The 21,151-nt window shown below is 35.8% G+C and overlaps 1 protein-coding gene across 1 annotated transcript in view; it reads right to left on the bottom strand.

Moving 5' to 3' along the window:
- The window catches only part of LOC110448032 (carboxyl-terminal PDZ ligand of neuronal nitric oxide synthase protein-like), a 113,802-nt gene that overhangs the window by 37,218 nt on the left and 55,433 nt on the right, over nt 1–21,151 (bottom strand). Inside the window, exons 4-5 of the mRNA XM_021494065.1 lie at nt 18,652–18,713; nt 16,960–17,068 (exon numbers count right to left, since the gene is read on the bottom strand). Of these exons, the coding sequence (XP_021349740.1) occupies nt 16,960–17,068; nt 18,652–18,713 (171 nt within the window). The remainder of the gene's footprint in view (nt 1–16,959; nt 17,069–18,651; nt 18,714–21,151) is intronic.

Below are 21,151 nucleotides of genomic sequence, written 5' to 3'. Positions count from 1 at the left end.
AACTGAACTCACAAGTAAACACAGAAGCAACTGAACTCACAAGTAAACACAGTTAGAAGCAACTGAACTCACAAGTAAACACAGTTAGAAGCAACAGAACTCACAAGTACACGTACCAATTTCACTTGGGTTTTTTAACACACTGTAGAATCTTAATTTTGCAGAATATTGACCTTATTACTATAAACACTGAGATAATGACTAGTGGTACCTCGCATATGTTCCTTTTTATTGTAACAACCTTGCAGCTTGACTTCGAATTATAATTGAAATGTAGGTCTCACAACAATTTTGAGTTAAGTTTGAGCTGAAGTTTCCAAGTTAGGTACATAAAGGTGGAAATATTTTTGAGCTATAGGTTTGAGACAGATGGAGCCAGAACTGTCAAGTGCAAAGACTGCTGAAAAAAGGCCACATTTATAAAATGAATAACGTATAAAGGTACATGTCATTGGCACAGACAATTGTTTTAAGGAGATGCTACGTCATTCTGACAATCTAAATTCATTCCAAGCATCCTAAAAGTTAAATATATTCAAAGATATTTCAACTGCTGAAGGTAATTCTCAAACAAGATAGATTGAGAAAGAAAAAAGTCATTTCGAAGTGTTCAAGATAAATTACAAAACAACTTTTGAAACAAGAGAGTTAGGTGCTTAATTCAGCACTTAACCAACACAAGATTAATTTGACAGAGATTGGTAGAGTAGGAATGTACTTGAGACAGAGACAACACAAATTGAAGGATCTTAACAAATTTGAACAGAAACTTATCAGCTGTACATTTCCGAACTCAAAGAATGACTTGATTACGTCCAAAATAATTCCACAGGGATATTGACTTTCATTGAAAGTGAATGTCAACTCTTGTTTAACATATCAGTAATGAGATTTAGACCACAGACTCAAAACACCATAATGACAAAAAAACAACACAATTAGGAGTAAATTTTGTGTATTGACAGTGGAAATTGATTACGTTGCAGTTGTCAGGAAACTAGAACATCGAAATTTACATCAAATTCCACCTTTAATTTACTTTCATGAAATACTCTAATTAAAATCCATTGAAGGCGCAAGAAAACGCCTTGATTAAATTTGTTTTTACACATCTTGAGAGCTGATGAATCGTAGCTTAATAGGATTTTTCTTTGCGCTTTAATTATATTTTGGTAAACGAACTCTTGGAAGAGACTATCTACTAAACAGAGAGCACCATAGCTAGGGTGTGGTGATACAATGTCCTATATATTGTAAAATGTCAATACTTAATTTGAAAGTATAAAACCTGCTTAACAGCGCCGTACAATAACCATCTAATTAGGTTGCCTGTAGCAGTGACAACCTGTTTTCTCTAGTTAACATAACAATTATTAACTTGAACAACACATTCTTAAAAACTGTTCCCAAAGGTAATACATGCATTCATAGATATTGATTTGTAAACTACGAAATCTGTAGTTTCATTTTAGGAGATAACTTTTAAAAATATTCGAAAGGTTAACTTATTGTAGTATTTTTTCTGGTTTAAGACATTTAACTTCACAAAATATTAAAAAGGTACCCTCAATATGCTACAGTACTAAAAGTAATCTTTTTAAATAAATGCCTTTTGAAACTATCCATAGACAACAAAATGGCTACCATTGATGAAATTTGATAATTTATCACTTGGACTGTCATCAAACATACTATTATACCCTGAGCAATTTACTTGGTCAATATACACAGTAACCAGTCAATGCAAATCAGTCACGCATTGCGTAACGATGAACTACAATTTTGTTATCTTAATTTGATGATGGATATTCTTTCATAGCTTTAAGAAGATACATGTCCATGTACTACATGTATACTAGATTAACACTATCTGTCAAATATAGGATGTCTTTGATTGTTTTCTTCAGTTCAACTATATTTTCAAGAGCTGAAAAAGGTCCATCAGAATTTTTTCTCTGTAAAGTAAACGACTGGATAAAATGGCCATTGATGTATATGCATGTAATGTTATTTGTCAATAAGCCCCGCTTTTTGGCTTTGATGTCAAGACTCCATCAGTTTGTGTTAGGAGAAATCAAGAGATCATAACTTTATTATTTTCGATTAAAATATCATATTGGATCAGTTCTCTCCAGGGAAATTACTCAGATGCTGTTAAGTGAATCAGACTACGATTTTTATCCCTGAACTGTCAAATAAAGAATGATGGCCTTAATCATAATGTGTATAATTCTTCAACTGGTGGAAGAAGCTACAACTTTGATGCCCGATGCTTCAAATGAAGCATGGTAGCTACAAATTCATGTCTGATTCTTCAAGTGTGTCATACATGTCTGCTCTAGTGTGATATTTAGTTCAATACTTTAACCAAAACATGTTGCTGTATGTATAGTTGTATATAATTATATTGCAAAAGCCACAAATTGATGATACTTTATTCATTCAAGTTGCCAGGTACTGGGCACATCTGAAGAAACCAGGTAAATAAACTTTAAGTCACATGGAATATAACAGGTATACCAGGTGAATGTAATTTGAGTTATATTGAAAACATCAAGTACATACACTTTGAATCACATGGAAAATACCAGACAATTACACTTTAAGTAACATACACTTTGAGTCACATGAAGGATACCAAGTAATTATATTTTGTTTTACATGGAAGATTCCAGGTAACTACATTTAGAGTTGCATGTTACATCCTCACATTGAAAAACAATTTTAAATTTAAACTGTTGTCTGTGATTCTCTCACATGAGGTAACGATCCGCAGCTCCAGGTTCTCGTAACTGTATCAGATTTGTCTGGATGGCATTCTCTAATTACAGTGTCATGTAACTTGATTGTAGATGCTGATGACTTTTCAAAGCATATTGCATGCACATAGTGTCTATGATTAGGGGGAGGAGGGTTGGGGGGCGTGTCATCATTTAATGTAATGGGTCTAAAACTTCCTATTTGCTACAATTCCGTATCATTACGCATGCCTATGGCCCTCTCTTGTGAAATAACCAGGAAACTTTATGGAGTAATGTAATGAACTTTTATAGGGATAAGAATAATATCAGGTACCTAAAGTGCAATCAGAATGGCAAAAATTGTTAACAACTTCAACAGTACAATATGAAATAAAATACTTAATCTTTCTAAACATTTCATATTCAGTTTCAACACAGCTTGGCTTTGGATTTTTATCTTCTTTGGATTTTAATTGAATTTGAGAATTTGATTTTCTCTCTGGATTAAAACAATATCTATTTGAGTTTTTTTCACTAGATTATGTGATTTTAAGGGTGAATTTAATTCTACTATGTGAAATGTACCAATAATCACATAGAACAAAAATAAGTGAGAATTGATTATACTTAATAATACCATGTCACATTATTTTGACAGCTGATGTAAACATTTATGAACTTCAAAAAATGAATGGCTCTGAAGAGGATTTCCAAATTACAAGCCTGTCTCCGAATGTGATTAGTCCACCTGAGTCATGCACACTCTTGCACTGATTGATGGTAATTCAACAGTTCACTGAGATTCTAACTTTAAGCTGTAACGCAATAGAGATAATTTCGACACATTTTTGCACCCTGAAAGAAAAGATGATTAAGATATATATATACACTTGGATTTACAAATATATATAATATGAAAGTTCAAGGGAGATACTGCAACAACAGAAGAGAAATGCAGAGCCAGACGGGATTCAAATCTGATTGGACCTTCCAAACACTAAAGACGTTCTACCAATTGAGCTGGTCACTGGTGAATGACCCATGGCCAGTCATTGAGTTCCGTTACACTTTGAAAACAAAATTTTGTTTTATTGAATATATGATATCAGATCAGTCCCTGTTTAAAGCATAGAAAACATATTTAACTGTATTTCAATAACAAAGAAAAAAGGTTCTTCTGGTGTTTGGAATAATTAATTTTCCTCTATTTCTGGTAATAGTTTTTGGTAAGGGGTAACCAACATGTATAATATCATCGAGTCTTAATTCTTTTCTCTTCTTATTTGTTGTAAAATAAACATCTACAAAGTAGCAGTCACAAATCATGTGTAAAACCTGTGGTATACTTTTTCAGTACAGAAATCCCCATCTCTTGTTAGTGTTATATATACCAATTTCAGCTCTCTCAGATCACTATGATGTATGTTTTTACTTAGGTTGACATGGTTTCACATACCAGTGTTCAAAGAGATACACAATGGCTCCCCCAAAATGATAGAATGCCAAACATATCAACTTATTAAGAACGCTTTTATCTAGTAAACGTTCTGGTGCTGTTTCACACAAAGACATGTTGGTTGCATCACAAACAGATGTTTCTACTGTGAACCAGCTGGTAAATGTCAAGGTCATTATAATGCCATGTTGTAAGGTGTATTTTCCAGATGTGTTCTGTCTTTGTGTCCCTATGGATACCTAGGATACATACACATTTCTAGACAATAAACTGCATGTATATAATTAACCTATAACAGTTTTTTCTGCAAACCTGGGATGGCAGCCATACTGTGAATAGTCAGGGTTAATTTGGTGCTTCATGTGTAACATTCATGTCAAGCTCACTTAAGAGCAAGAGGTTGGTGTCTCTGAGAGCTGGAAGTGATTTCTGGGAACCAGATGTATGTCAGTTTAAATAAAGTGTATAATATATAAGTTTCCCACAGCTTTAATTTTTGTGGACACTCCACAGAACTGAACAAAACAAACAGCCAAGTCATTAGAAAAACTGTCACCTAGCTTTGTTAGCTAATTTACACTTGGTGCTCTCGATGTAATGTTATAAAATATTTAAAACTGACTTTCATTTCGAAGTTTCTGGACCTGGTGCTCATTACATTTAACATCCATTGATCGACTACTGCGAAATGCCATTTATAAACTGTTAGGAAAATACACTACAAAAGCAACTCGCAATGAACAATGACCCATCTTGGGATCTTGCCAACTTTTATGAACATTCGCAAATTACCAAAGAAACTAACCCTGATTATCTGAAGAATAATTACAGTCACATTCATCAGTTATAAACATTCGATAATAAATACAGGAGATTTATTGTTAGGTTTACAGTAATCAAACCACTCAAAAAATGTTGATAAATTAAGATTTTTTTATTTAACTATGTCTCTTAACTAAATACTTGACTCACGGGTAGCTTTCAGCGACCTCCTGGTTGCCTTCGATCTTCATCCTTTACTGATTATGAGATCAGTTGGGGGCTTCAGACTAATCTGGTGGCTCTTTTAGGATTTTTTGTAGGGAAACCAAGTCGGTTACAAATCTGTAGACATATATTATTGGAATCAAATCATATTTACTGACTTCCTGCAGACAATAGAGGTTCTTTAAAAGACCTTCTCAGCACTCCAGTTTTATTTAATATTTATTTTACAGTAATCAAGTTCTAGCCATATATCAAGGATATATTTATGGTAATATGTCTGCTCTGTTTCTGACACTGACTATTTACCGTCTAATGTAGGATATTTATGGTAATCAAGTGTGCTCTGATTACAGTGTAGGATGTTTACAGTAATCACATCTAATCAAGTACAATGTAGGATATTTATGGTAATCAAGTGTGCTCTGATTATAGTGTAGGATGTTTAAAGTAATCACGTCTAATCAAGTACAATGTAGGATATTTATGGTAACCATGCAAGTGTGCTCTGATTACAGTGTAGGATGTTTACAATAATCACTTCTAATCAAGTACAATGTAGGATATTTATGGTAATCAAGTGTGCTCTGATTATAGTGTAGGATGTTTACAGTAATCACATCTAATCAAGTACAATGTAGGATATTAATGGTAAACCACCAAGTCTTTATCAGATTCCAAGATTGAACATTTATGGTAATACATTTTTCTCCAAATGTAGGATATTTACGGTAACCAAGTCTTGATTGGATTCCAAGGTTCAATATTTATGACAATCAACTCTAATCCCAAAGTCAGATATTTATCATAGCAAAATCTGCTGTGGTTGCAAGGAAGGATATAAAACAAAATTTGACTCCAATGTAGGATATTTACGGTAATCAAGCCTTATCTAAGAACTCTTGATGCAAGTGCTTGGTCTCCTGGGATCTCCTTACAGCCTTTACTAGTGCTATTGAAACTTTGAACCTTTACAGAATCCCTGGTCTGCAACTGATGCAGCCTCTATCAAAGCACCGCAACTATCAGAGACGGCACAGCTGGTGAATCAAACATGGTATTGAGAGAGATCTGTAAGACAGATCGGGTGCAGCCATCACACCAGTGGCTAGCTAGCCTTTCAAGTCTCCAGTGGCTAGCTCTAATATGCCTGATGCCTGACACATTCTTTTTTATGCCAAAACAAAGTATGAGCTTTTTATACAGGTTGGGGAATTCGCAGTGGAGGAACGATGATCTATGTAAAACCTGACAAGACAGAGCCAATAATGATTGTAGCATGTTCTTCCCCAAAGTCACGTTCTCACTACCATAGCACATCATTATCAAGAGACAAATTATTTATAGCTTTGGTAGATATGTAAAATTATCTGTTAAAGCCAGCTAACAGTCACAATAGAAATATTTCTATCTCATTTATGTCGGCTGTTATAAAATGGAATGCAGCCATGGACTGGGTTATTATTTTGTGATTTTCCTGATCAAGTAATTTAACAAGTAAAGACACTATTACAGAACCATATCTGATGAATCAAAAGAAACACGGGGACTTTTTAAGGTAAAAGTTAAATGGTCCCTTATACTCCTGGCTGATATCTGCCGTATTTCCCCACAGTCAAAGCTGAATCCCTTCATCTTCTCCAAAAGCATGCCTTTTTATGTGATCATTTCCAAAAGGCACATGGCACAGGCCGCTGTAGAAAGGAGGTAGAAACATCCCTACAGCACTATAAAATCTCCTGACCATGAAACCTAAAAATCTAAAACTTCAGCAGAATGTTGATTAGTATTAAATTGCCATATAAACTCAGACATAAAACCATGTGAAAGACAAGTGTTGTATCTGACCACCAATAACCCCTACTCCCCACATTTTCAAATAAGCCCCCTCCCTACTTTAGTAAGTGTCTCATGAATAGTAATTTGTAAATTAGAAGTTAAGCTATAATCCTACATGTCTTTTATTGTGGACTCTTTACAGGACCCATGATACACCAATATTACTTCCCTACCAATATTACTTCCCTAAAGTTTCTGGTGTCCTTTTGTTCAACTAAGTAGACTTACTGACATAATTTATGCTGATCGAAACACAGACAGACTGATAGTGGTTATACCGTAAAAACCCATGTAATTTGCACACTTTTTCCCCAGAAATTTAATACCCAAAGTGGGGGGAGGTGCGTAAAATACACAGGTATAAGAAATTTCAAGTTTTTTTGACGATGTGGGTGAAGTTATGCCCTCCGGTTAACTTACCTATAAATGTTGCCAAACCAGCAGTCATGACTACAGATGACCGATTTTAATAACTTTACAGTAGGTAAAAATTGTGTGGCCAAATCATATCGCCAAACTGAATTGTGACATGACCTGGTTTGAAGTGACGATACCCAGGCCGCCATAATGAGCCCTTTTCACTGATCGTAATTATGATCAATAAAAGGTATCTAATTATGTCCTTCACCAGGAGATATGCACCAGCGGTTACTAAACATTGAATTACTTATTGATTGATATGTTTTTGTAAGCAAGTAAATGTTTTATGTAAAATATTGCTAAAATGAATTGATGTATACCGATATGCGCACACGTGTGTGTCATGTGTGATCAGATATTTCAAAGGAAACAAACAACAAGATACACATTTTAAGCAGTTTCTTCTTACTTTTAACATCATTGTGCTTGTAAACAATACTTATGAACTTACTTATAATAAACAAATTACAAAAATCCTAAGAATCCCAAGCGGTTTGTCTTTCATTTTCAGAGATTGATTTTCGGAACTTGAATATTTTTTTTTCAAACTTTTTTGGTGCACAAAATATTTGAGTAGAAGCTTTTTTAGGGATTTTCAGCCTCAAAAAGTACCTGCACAAATTACATGGGTGCGCAAATTACATGGGTTTTTACGATAGATGGTCTCTTCATGGGATTGGTCTCTCTATTGAGTAATGGATGAACTGTCTAATGAATAATGATCAACAAATAAATTTTAATTTTAAATAATTTGCCTTACCTTTTTCAACTCATATTACAATTTCATATGAACATTATTTTTTTGTGTTTTTTTTATCAAAAATATAACTTAAAGATATTTCTATAAATAAATATAAGCATTACATATATATATATTAAGTTACGAACAATACTTCAAATATTAAAATTGTCCCAGCACTGATATAAAAATGTATATGAACAACATATATATAATATATATGTCGTCATTATCAAGATCAAAATGAAATGTTCATAGCTTAGGTGTGATCATGTCACAGCAAAGATCCTTTATTTCTACATTTCCAGTACTCCTTCTTCTCCACATTGTTTTTGGTGGGTTTGTGTAGTTATCATAGTGACTTACCAGTTTGGCTTTCCGTTTTGAAATACCCTGAGTTTATTGGGGTTTTCAGTGCTGGAACTCTCAGTGATGTTTCCTACTGAAAAAGCTGCACTCAGATTTAATCACTTTGGTTTGCTGTTCTGACATCAGAACCTTTCTGTCGGCTACCTCACTGTTACACTGGCACTCAAACTTACAACTTAAAATCAGTTTTTGTGTACAGTTAAAACAGACATTTTTGGAGAAGAGGACACATCACACACATTATAGACTTTATTAGAAATATCTCTGAAGGGCTTCACATAGCTTGTATGAAAGGGAAACTTTATCACAGAATCACCTTGTCCATCTTCTTTTTTGTGTTGAGTAGACTTGTTTAATTTCTCTAACTTTTTAAAATCTCGAATACACTGACAGGTCAGCAAGGGCCCCACCATATGCCTGTCTCCCCCCCTTAACCCCCCCCCCCCCCACCCCCATGGCATATTTTTTTCATTAACACTAAACTTGTCCTTCACCTTATACACTTTTTCCCTATAGCATATCTACATATCACAGTGTATCTTCATGTCAAATTTCATAAAGATCAGTCTTCTGGATTCTGAGATAAAGACTGTATACCTCCCCACAGCCTATTTTTAGGTAGTGACCTTGACCTTGACCTTGCCCTTAGAAATTTGTACAACCCCTATTGCCTGTCTACATATCACAGTGTATCACCATATCACTATGGTCACTATAGGGGACCTGCATCTCTGACAGGGGGTCCTAAACATTTCCTGTCCTTTGTTATGTAATTTTAACATTGTCTCATTATATGTCTCGTCATAATTTCTCTCTTGTGACATGTGGCCTCTATGTTTTATCAAAAGGAAACATGAAATGCATACATTTTATTGCTTGTTTTTTTCCACAAAGATTGCAATGTCAAGACGGTAATATAAGATACCACCTAGATATTGAAACTATATGTGCTGTTAGCGACAAAACACCTAAATAGAAAACCAATATATTGCCTACAACTCCCATCAGACTACCCAGGATCAAAGACAGGATGTTTCAATTTAACATCATAGGGGTGAACATTTTAATTCTACACCAATGAAAGTGATTAAAATAAAATTTCAAGGCCTTAATTTATTTACTACAGTAGAACCTGAGTTATCTATATTAGGACCTAAGCGATGGAATGAGTTTGACAACCCAGACCGCAGTTAGATAACTTCTGGGCCCTTCATTGATCTAATCACCAGCATTACAAGGTAATCCATTCAAACCCTCATGTTTTGTACCAGTTAAATGCTTCCTTAATTCTCCGACACAAAATTCGAAACACATGATAAATGTCTTCATACGTTTTTTCCTTTTCAAGGGGGGTTCAGAAGATGTATGTTTGTTAATTATTTTCCCAACAGTAAATCCATAAATAACAAAATGGGCTGTAAATTAAACCATTGATCACTGTTGCTCTAATTAAATATCAAGGTCACCATTCTGTTTTAGAAAGAAGGAAAATATTTTTATTTGGCTTTTCTCATGCATGCTGCCATCTTACCCAGTAATAACTATAGATTGTTAATCTTCGTGGAAACCATTTAAGATCACTATGTTTAAGCAAAATGTTCAGAAACTCTTTTTTTTCATCTTCATGCCTCCTTTCCTCCAAATAAAGAAATTTTAACTAGCATCATTCTATAGAAGCTACAGATTCCTTATCACATCAATTCTTGCATGGATCTATCACTTCCAGATATTTTGTTCCATTTAACCGAACAACCAAAAAACACTTACATTTTATTCACTTAAGTAAAAAGAATATTCTCATTAAGTAACGTACAAAATGGTGTTTTCTATCAGGGCTAATTGTGGTAACCACACAAAATGGTTGTCGTTTTTTAGTGAAAAATATGGAAGTCACACAAAAGGTCTGTTTGCTTATCAACAATGAAATAATTAATGGTAAAAACCAGAATGGTGAAGGCATGTATCATAGGTAAAGGAGGTGTGGGCTTACCCAGGTATCAGTAATATATAGGGAACTATAAAAACGACATATATACACAGCAGTAAATACAATGTACAATACTATAGACCAACAAACAACACTGAACACTATTTCTCCCTAATGTCGAGGAGTAAGTCACAAATATCTATAGTTTTCGTGGCTATATGCTTTCAAGTAAACTATACTGTCTCCTATGTTCTGATAACAGGTCTGAACCAGACAACCCTGAGGAAGCCATACAGCATCCCATTATTATATATATCTCTATAGCACCTTGTTACCTATATCTAAATATCAAAAACACAGCAGAAGCATTCTAAAGATGGAACATATATCTCAGGAAATGGTTTTGAGAAAATTACCATGCAAAGCTTTTTCTGTTATAATTAAGCCTTCCATCTTCCAAGATGATAACTTTTACTTACAGCTGAAATAGAATAATGAGATTCCTCCAAACATTTATCTCACGTTACCGAATGAACATAAAGTAATGACCATCAGAGTTTATGCCTCATTAGTGTAGTGAATCTATTGTCTATGAGTGATAGATGGTACAAAATACACCACCAGTTATAGATCTTAACACATAAATACCAAAAACAACCTATTACTGGAGGAACTCTATCCATACCAAAAATATTACCATGCACCCTGCTGAAAGCAGAATGCAAATATATATATACAGTATTGACTCTATAAAATGTCTGTTCTTTCTTCTTTCTTTTAACTCTTTCCGTACCGCAACTCCGGTCCGTATTCCGTACCAGAACTACCGCGCATATAACAAAATGGCGGATTATTTATGTACTTTTTATACTAGGTGTAACTGTCGCAGGAATTAAACAGGTAACCGTGAACAAATATTGTTATTGTTTCATATTCTGGTTCATAGACAAACACATCTTCATTTTTCTCAGCATAATGACTAACTGGCAGCTGATTTTGACTGAGAAATCGACATTTGTCTGGCAATAAACGATACGATTCCGATGTAGTGCAGGTTTCCAATGGGGATTGATTATGGTTACGAATGTGAAGTCGTTGAGTTTTTTTCTAAATACAAGTAGATTTCATCAAGACTTATATTAGAATATTCAAATTTACTTCCATAAGTCTCGACAAATATCTGATGATGAATTTACGAGTGTTCGTATCAAATTATGTTGCCGCCATCTTGTTTACATTTGAGGCACCAAACGCAAACATCTTGCCGCAAATGCGAAAACTTAAGTCACATAATAAAAAAATATTTCTTCCAAACTGATGTGTTCTGATTATAGCAACAATTAATTGTTTTTTCGCGAGTCTTGTGCGATAACCAACTAAACATCAGGCAGATTACATCAAAGTCTCTTGTCGTGTATACATGACAACGGGGATGAGACGGCCCTTTATTTTGTCGTCTGTACACGACAACGGGGACCAGGATGACATATTGTTGTACACGACAACGGAACGGAAAGAGTTAAGTAACTTTAAATTGCTGTTGACAAAAGCACTGTACAATATAATTAACTTAACTCTTACATCATATAATACGGTATATCAATAACTATTACATGTATTTTAATTGAAATATTCAGCTATACATCAATGTGCCCCGCCCCGCTCCTCCTCCTCCTACTACTCTCTAACCTCAGAACGTATGGTAATCTGGGTTCTGTATTTCTATCATATACACAAAAATAGTTGTTCTGTTCCAGATGCATTGCTTAGCTAAACTGGATATTATAACAATGGGGAGGGGAGATAAGTAACAGGGAGGCAAAGGGTGGCAGAGCAATGAGGAACAGTCTGAGTAACAAGATATACAGCAGGCCTGCAGGGTGGAGCAGCAAGGATATTGAAGGGGACAGAGAAGATTCCGGGTAAGATGGAGCAGCAAGGATATTGAAGGGGACAGGGAAGACTTCGAATTGAATTGAATCCTGGGGCAGAAGGCCAAGATGATATTCCTACCTATGTATTAAGATGAATTTGCATTTTCTCTGATTAATGAAAGTACTAGCTAGAGCACTATCTTACAGTACTCGGTGTATAGCGAGGAGAACTTAAAACCTGATGTTCCATAATATGTTTTAAGCCAATGATGAGGAAGGGGTATAAATATAGGCCCACATACTGAAGTAATCCCCCTCGCCGTCTGATAATCTTCTGTAGACTCCTTCAGACATATCAAGTGTTGTATTTTAATTGAAATATTCAGCTATACATCAATGTGCCCCGCCCCGCTCCTCCTCCTCCTACTACTCTCTAACCTCAGAACGTATGGTAATCTGGGTTCTGTATTTCTATCATATACACAAAAATAGTTGTTCTGTTCCAGATGCATTGCTTAGCTAAACTGGATATTATAACAATGGGGAGGGGAGATAAGTAACAGGGAGGCAAAGGGTGGCAGAGCAATGAGGAACAGTCTTAGTAACAAGATATACAGCAGGCCTGCAGGGTGGAGAAGCAAGGATATTGAAGGGGACAGGGAAGCCTTTGGGTAAGATGGAGCAGCAAGCATATTGAAGGGGACAGGGAAGACTTGTGGTAAGATGGAGCAGCAAGGATAATGAAGGGGATAGGGAGGACTTCGGGTAAGATGGAGCAGCAATGATATTGAAGGGGACAGAGAAGTTTTCAGGTAAGATGGAGCAGCAAGCATATTGAAGGGGATAGGGAAGACTTTGGGTAAGATGGAGCAGCAAGGATACTGAAGGGGACAGGGAAGACTTCGAATTGAATTGAATCCTGGGGCAGAAGGCCAAGATGATATTCCTACCTATGTATTAAGATGAATTTGCATTTTCTCTGATTAATGAAAGTACTAGCTAGAGCACTATCTTACAGTACTCGGTGTATAGCGAGGAGAACTTAAAACCTGATGTTCCATAATATGTTTTAAGCCAATGATGAGGAAGGGGTATAAATATAGGCCCACATACTGAAGTAATCCCCCTCGCCGTCTGATAATCTTCTGTAGACTCCTTCAGACATATCAAGTGTTGTATTTTAATTGAAATATTCAGCTATACATCAATGTGCCCCGCCCCGCTCCTCCTCCTCCTACTACTCTCTAACCTCAGAACGTATGGTAATCTGGGTTCTGTATTTCTATCATATACACAAAAATAGTTGTTCTGTTCCAGATGCATTGCTTAGCTAAACTGGATATTATAACAGTGGGGAGGGGAGATAAGTAACAGGGAGGCAAAGGGTGGCAGAGCAATGAGGAACAGTCTTAGTAACAAGATATACAGCAGGCCTGCAGGGTGGAGAAGCAAGGATATTGAAGGGGACAGGGAAGACTCCGGGTAAGATGGAGCAGCAAGGATATTGAAGGGGACAGGGAAGACTTCGAATTGAATTGAATTCTGGGGCAGAAGGCCAAGATGATATTCCTACCTATGTATTAAGATGAATTTGCATTTTCTCTGATTAATGAAAGTACTAGCTAGAGCACTATCTTACAGTACTCGGTGTATAGCGAGGAGAACTTAAAACCTGATGTTCCATAATATGTTTTAAGCCAATGATGAGGAAGGGGTATAAATATAGGCCCACATACTGAAGTAATCCCCCTCGCCGTCTGATAATCTTCTGTGGACTCCTTCAGACATATCAAGTGTTTACACACTACCACATTTACCATCTGTTGCCAAAATGTCTGCCAAGGAAAACATAAACAATCTGATAACATGTCGATTTTCTCCTGGAGGTATCACACTAAGGAGATAGGTAGATGGGTCTGATCAGCAGCCTTTAAAAGTTTGGATTCTGATTGGTTAAAAAGAAATCAAGAAATAAGGCTATTCTTATGACCTGTCAGCAGTCATTACATCAGAGTTATTTTGATACACATGTTTTTTTATTCTGACCAACAGTGATAGCTGGTTCACCATTGATTGTGTGATACATTATGATTACCATAGGAAACTGTGATGAATGGCTAAATATAATACACCATTCCAGAGTTCGTACTGATCGACATATTACCCCAGAAAACATTTGGATGATGAAAACAAGGCAAAGTATTGGTAAATCTACAAACCCAACCAATCAAAGGATGTCGTCAGTATGGTATTGTTAAATTTTGGAATACGATTGATAGATACAAGGGTTAGGCATCATTCTTGAAAAGCTATCTTGTTGAGAAAAATAAAAGGAACCAAGTATGAATTACATTGTAAAACATAATTCCGCTCAGCTCAACCCTAAAATACAAGATTACCGCCTAGGTGAAGCTTAAGTCCCTAAAGAAACACATTTCACAAAACTATTTCTCAAACATTTCATAAAGTAAAACCAAATACTGTTTATCTTGATGTGCAACCCATGATACCAACACTTGGCAACCCATGATACCAACACTTGGCAACCCATGATACCAACACTTGGCAACCCATGATACCAACACTTGGCAACCCATGATACCAACACTTGGCAACCCATGATACCAACACTTGGCAACCCATGATACCAACACTTGGCAACCCATGATACCAACACTTGGCAACCCATGATACCAACACTTGGCAACCCATGATACCAACACTTGGCAACCCATGATACCAACACTTGGCAACCCATGATACCAACACTTGGCAACCCATGATACCAACACTTGGCAACCCATGATACCAACACTTGGCAACCCATGATACCAACACTTGGCAACCCATGATACCAACACTTGGCAACCCATGATACCAACACTTGGCAACCCATGATACCAACACTTGGCAACCCATGATACCAACACTTGGCAACCCATGATACCAACACTTGGCAACCCATGATACCAACACTTGGCAACCCATGATACCAACACTTGGCAACCCATGATACCAACACTTGGCAACCCATGATACCAACACTTGGCAACCCATGATACCAACACTTGGCAACCCATGATACCAACACTTGGCAACCCATGATACCAACACTTGGCAACCCATGATACCAACACTTGGCAACCCATGATACCAACACTTGGCAACCCATGATACCAACACTTGGCAACCCATGATACCAACACTTGGAAAACTACTAGGAATAACACAAGTACACATCTGAAAAACGGGCAAAACCTATAAATCAATTCTTTTAAGTTTTAAATAAAGTTTAGATTTAATTTTCATCAGCATAGTACATGAATTAGTTCTTTCAGTCAGAACAGTACATGAAGCCTAGAGAAGCCACACACACTTTGAAAATAAAATAAAACATTGGCACGTCTTTTATATCTAGTTCATGATAGAGTAAATTAACCATATATGTTCTGTTTATTCCAAGAAATTGTGTAGATTAGTTCTGTTCCATTTCACACCTTCGGTGTATAACACTTGATGACCTCTAAGAATACTGTAGAAGGAATGATGCTTCCACTATAACTACAGGTTTAGAACAATGTATACTTCAGGTGCCAAAATATAAAACCAATTTGCAACAAGAGTAAATCCCCAAAATTGAAATCTGAGCCAATATATAGAAGAAAACTTGCATTGCACACATTTCGTACTTCAGTGTACTTCAATGAACCCAGGAAAATGGTGAGAAAAGTGCAGATTAAAAATTGAAAACAATTTATAATGCTTTCCCTTGCCAAAAACTCAATTCAACTTTTTCAATATTGAGTTATGTCCCTTCCCCAAGTAGATGGGTTTTTTTTTGTGGATTGAAAATCCTGACAAAATTTAATACTTGTTCATCTGGGTTGAAGAATATTATGATTCATCTACAAAGTGTTATCATATAATACTTACATATCCTTTACTTTCCTTCATGTTTGTTGTTTTGAAGTGTAATACATGTGCTTATCTCTCCTTACCACTCAAAAACAAACCTGCACGTTTAGCATTTAATTCTGAGGCTCAGGCAAGCTGTTTAGCAATTACGAAAGTGTGATTGTGTATAACTCCATCAATAAATCTTACACAAAACACACTTAATTTCCAAACATCTTCTCATAAATAATTGGAAAAACAAAAATGAACATGTGTTGGAGTGATTAGGAATACATTCACGCTGAGCTTGTAGAGTGAATTCTCCTACATTTACTGCACAAAAGTCGTACAGGTGACAAGGCAGCTGACATCAATCACAGCTGTTAAACCAGGAGGACCCAGCCCTCTTGATTAACCATGCAATATTACTAATCAGTTAAGAACATTATTTTGTTCTTTTTAATTAGTGCTATGTCCCTTAATTATTTTTTCGAAGTCAAAAAGTGCTGAAACAAATACCATTGATAAACCTTCATTGGTATACACAGAATGAATTGGAGTCCACCACTCTACCCACTGTATCTATAGCTTAGGACCTCCAACATAAAGTGGTAGATCGTGTCACTTAGCCAAGGTCGTCTGTGATGATCTTGGATGTTTGCTGTACAACGAAAGTATAGAGCAATTTGTGTCACTGAAAAAGTTGAAAGCCTTACCTTTTTATAAGCCTTGAACACATTACATTTGAACACATTGGTGGGTCCATCTCTAGCTATGTAGCTCCAGATCTTCAGGTCCTGGGAGTCATGTGACACATAGAAAATTCTACAAGGAAAAAACACACAATATACTGGTATTATAAATTTAGTTTTATTACAATGGTTTTCATGTTGAACATACTGTGATCTAGAAAGTAGTTCAAGGTCAAATATTTGAGACTCTGGGCCCACTTGTATAAAACATCTCAATGTTAAGAAAAATTTCAAACAATGTATTGTCTATGGGAAATCTTAGACTTGAGGAAATCTCAATGAGTTGAAATGTTTTATACAAGTGGGCCCAGGTCATATAAAAACAAGTTAAGCCACTGAAGCAATGACAAATATATACTATTTATAGTAACATTGACCTTGACCTTTGTTCTTCATTAAAACTAGAGCTTTGTGGTCAGGGCAATGCATGCTGAATGCTTCTTTTTTCAAACCAAAATATAAACGAAGCCAGTAAATTTGAATATATTTATATAAAGCACTCATTGACTGATATTACTGCAATGACCTAATTATCATAGATAATACTTATAACTGTTATAGTATTGATCAAATTGCCCATATTTAATTCTGATATTTATTATGAGGTGATTTGTTTTGAACTGAATGACCCTTTACGGTACAAAACCAGTACCTTCTATGTATAGGAAAATGTCGGGGAACAATTAGATTATCTCCATTGAGGTCATTTAACTCTCAGAAAACTGAAAAGTGCCACATATAAGAGGGGAAATAGGTCACTTATCAGGCCTCCCAAAAGTTACATCGGAAATCATTTTTTGTGAGGTATTATGGGAATCAGTTACTGTGGTATTCATCTCCTTCATCAATGGATGTACACAACACCTCCCGATCACCATCATAAAGTTATTATATACAGGTTTTATATGTGGATTTCAAATTCAACTGAACAGGAATATAACTTTTCAATACACATCTGCAGTAGAAATGAGTTGGCACTCTCTTACCTAAAAAGTTATCTTGGTAGCCTAAATACAGGTCATTCATTTTTGGTGAAGAACAGCTTCATCTTAAATCTTTGATGAAATTTAAATTATTATTAAGTTTCCAAATTACAAAAAGGCATCTACTCCTGTGAGCTGATTTGGATATGAACTTTGTATATGAAACCACGGAAAGGAAGTGTGTCGCACAATAAATGAGGTCAATGTGAAAAAAGTTGAATTTGAAACATTTTTAATAAATCAAGGTAAAAAATTCATAGAAGCTGTTTTAGAATTGTCACTCTGGTTAATTGGATCTCTGTCCCTCTAAACTCTTTTTTCTTAATGGTTTCTTAATATATGCAGTAACCTCCCCTTAATTTGGTTTTGGATATTGCCGTAGCAAGACACTTGTGTTGACCTGAGTGAGGTAGCTCACAGCTACAGTGTAACAATCGAGGTCCAGGGTTTAAATCCGTGTATAACCCTGCTTAATTCTTACACTCGGATGATGTTGATTGTATTTTGTTTATGTTACCTTTGGGTTTTTTCCACAAAGTCCTGCAATCTTTTCCTAAAGGATTTAGTAAAACTATGGTCATGTAATAACACAGTTTCAGATGCATAGTTACAATATCTTAAATTGATATTAGATCGGCCATTGATTTACACTTATAAAGGGCAGTCCACAAACCTGAAAATAGGGTGATGCATCACCAAGATTTTCTCTTCCGTGATCCGTCCACCAATTGATTTCTGAAATGTGCAGAAAAAATATATGATATTACCTGTACTTGATCTATCTTTGTCAAAAATTACTTTTTGGGACAATTGTTGTATAAGAAGACATAATTTCACTGTAGTGGTCATGAGTTTATGTTAAAATGGATTGGGTCCTCGGTTCAAATCCTTGAGTTTTCCCCATAAAACACATTGCTGACTTTATCAGAAAAATAACAGAAAACAGCAGTCTTAAACAATGTAATGTGATACCACTACAGTAGCATTGATACGTCCATGACCACTATGTTTAGAACAGTGAACTTCACAAATGAAGGGCCTCTTATAGAGAAGACTTATATATTCACTGCCTCAGCATATTGTCTTATTCCTTTGTGAGGTTTGTATGACATGACAAGAGAATATCTTCAAATCAAAAAGATTTTTTTTTGTGAATAAATGCTATTCTGCATGCTTTGATCAAAACTGATGATAATCAAAGTGCACAATTTCATTTTGAAAAACAACACCTAGCCTGTGCCTATTACAGATGAAAAACTCCATAATATCCTAGCAATATTTGCCAAGTATCTTCTTCAAAACCAAGGTATGGACTGATTTATGTATTAAGTATAATTTGACTTTTGGGACATTATTCGTTTATTGTCCTCCACTGATTACAACAAAACGTTTTTGAGGTTGAAGTCATTTGTTATATTTTTCTCTTAGAAGTGTGTGGGCAACTGTTCCAACCGATTGTCTACAGTTCCCCACGAGACCTTCCCTGCGATAACATCTAACATGTAACATCAAGGTTGCGTGTGTGTCAAGGGCAGATAACTTGCGTGTCTACTCTCTTCTATTGCTGTACCTCAATTTACTTAGTACTCAACAGCAAAATTAAAATGCCATTACATAAGAGAGGTCGTAAACTCTGCACTTCAAAATCAGCCTCGCTTTGGCTATCTGATCACAGCCTGATGTTACAGTACAATACATATATAACGCTTGATCATCACTCCTTCAGATCAATCGTCTATGATCAACAGACTGCAACAGTAGGCAAGCATGTCAAAATACAGAGTTGTACGATCACATTTCCTATCATGGGGGAATGTTTTCTTGTCAGCAAACACATACGTGGTTCAAAGTTCTGTGTCTCGTTTCATGACTATCGACAATCGTGTCAAACTAGAAACTCTAGGCAGATCACTCTCTAAATGTTCGTTGAATAACACATACCAAGACCTTCATCATCCTGAACAAAAGATTTCATTAAATACAATCAATAGTGCAAGTAAATTTATGATTTCCGTATGTAACATTTCTTTTTAAATGTTTATTTGATGATTGGTTCCTCCCTAAATGTTTATTTTTGACCATGATTGCAAACTTTTTTTCTGTCCATTCAATGTTAATGGTGAGGCTGTCTTAGGAAAATCTTTTTTATCAAAAAACAAAAGTTTACAAAAACTATTATTATATCCTGGCATTGACAACCACAGAGAATATGTCATAGTTCCTTTTTAGTTATGATGATGAACATGATATAGTATAATATGTATTTAACCTGTGTATATGAGTAATTATTGAAGCATATAACATATAGGTATGCCTAGATGTATGGTACATATGTATTGATGTATGGTACATGTGCCGTGGTACAAAGCTGTGCATTACCCTGGTACAAAGCTGGGTATTACCCTGGTACAAAGCTGGGTATTATCATGGTACAAAGCTGCATGTGTATTACCGTGGTACAAAGCTGGGTATTACCCTGGTACAAATCTGGGTATTACCCTGGTACAAAGCTGGGTATTACCCTGGTACAAAGATGGGTATTACCGGGTACAAAGATGGGTATTACCCTGGTACAAAGCTGGGTATTACCCTGGTACAAAGCTGGGTATTTCCCTGGTACAAAGATGGGTATTACCGTGGTACAAAGCTGCATGTGTATTACTGTGGTACAAAACTGGGTATTACTGTGGTACAAAAGCTGGGTATTACTGTGGTACAAAGCTGGGTATTATCATGGTACAAAGATGGGTATTACCGTGGTACAAAGATGGGTTTTACCGTAGTACAAAGCTGGGTATTATCATGGTACAAAGCTGGGTATTATCATGGTACAAAGATGTGTATTACTGTGGTACAAAGCTGGGTATTATAATGGTACAAAGCTTGGTATTACCCTGGTACAAAGATGGGTATTACCGTGGTACAAAGCTGCATGTGTATTACTGTGGTACAAAGCTGTGTATTACTGTTGTACAAAGCTGTGTATTACTGTGGTACAAAGCGGTGCATTACTGTGGTACAAAGCTGTGTATTACTGAGGTACAAAGCTGTGTATAACTGTGGTACAAAGCTGTGTATTACTGTGGTACAAAGCGGTGTATTACTGTTGTACAAAGCTGTGTATTACTGTGGTACAAAGCGGTGTATTACTGTTGTACAAAGCTGTGTATTAC

The sequence above is a fragment of the Mizuhopecten yessoensis genome, unplaced genomic scaffold (genome assembly GCF_002113885.1).
Source record: "Mizuhopecten yessoensis strain PY_sf001 unplaced genomic scaffold, ASM211388v2 scaffold3799, whole genome shotgun sequence".
Classification (NCBI taxonomy): Eukaryota; Metazoa; Mollusca; class Bivalvia; order Pectinida; family Pectinidae; genus Mizuhopecten; species Mizuhopecten yessoensis.
This window is presented reverse-complemented; position numbering and strand designations above follow the sequence as displayed.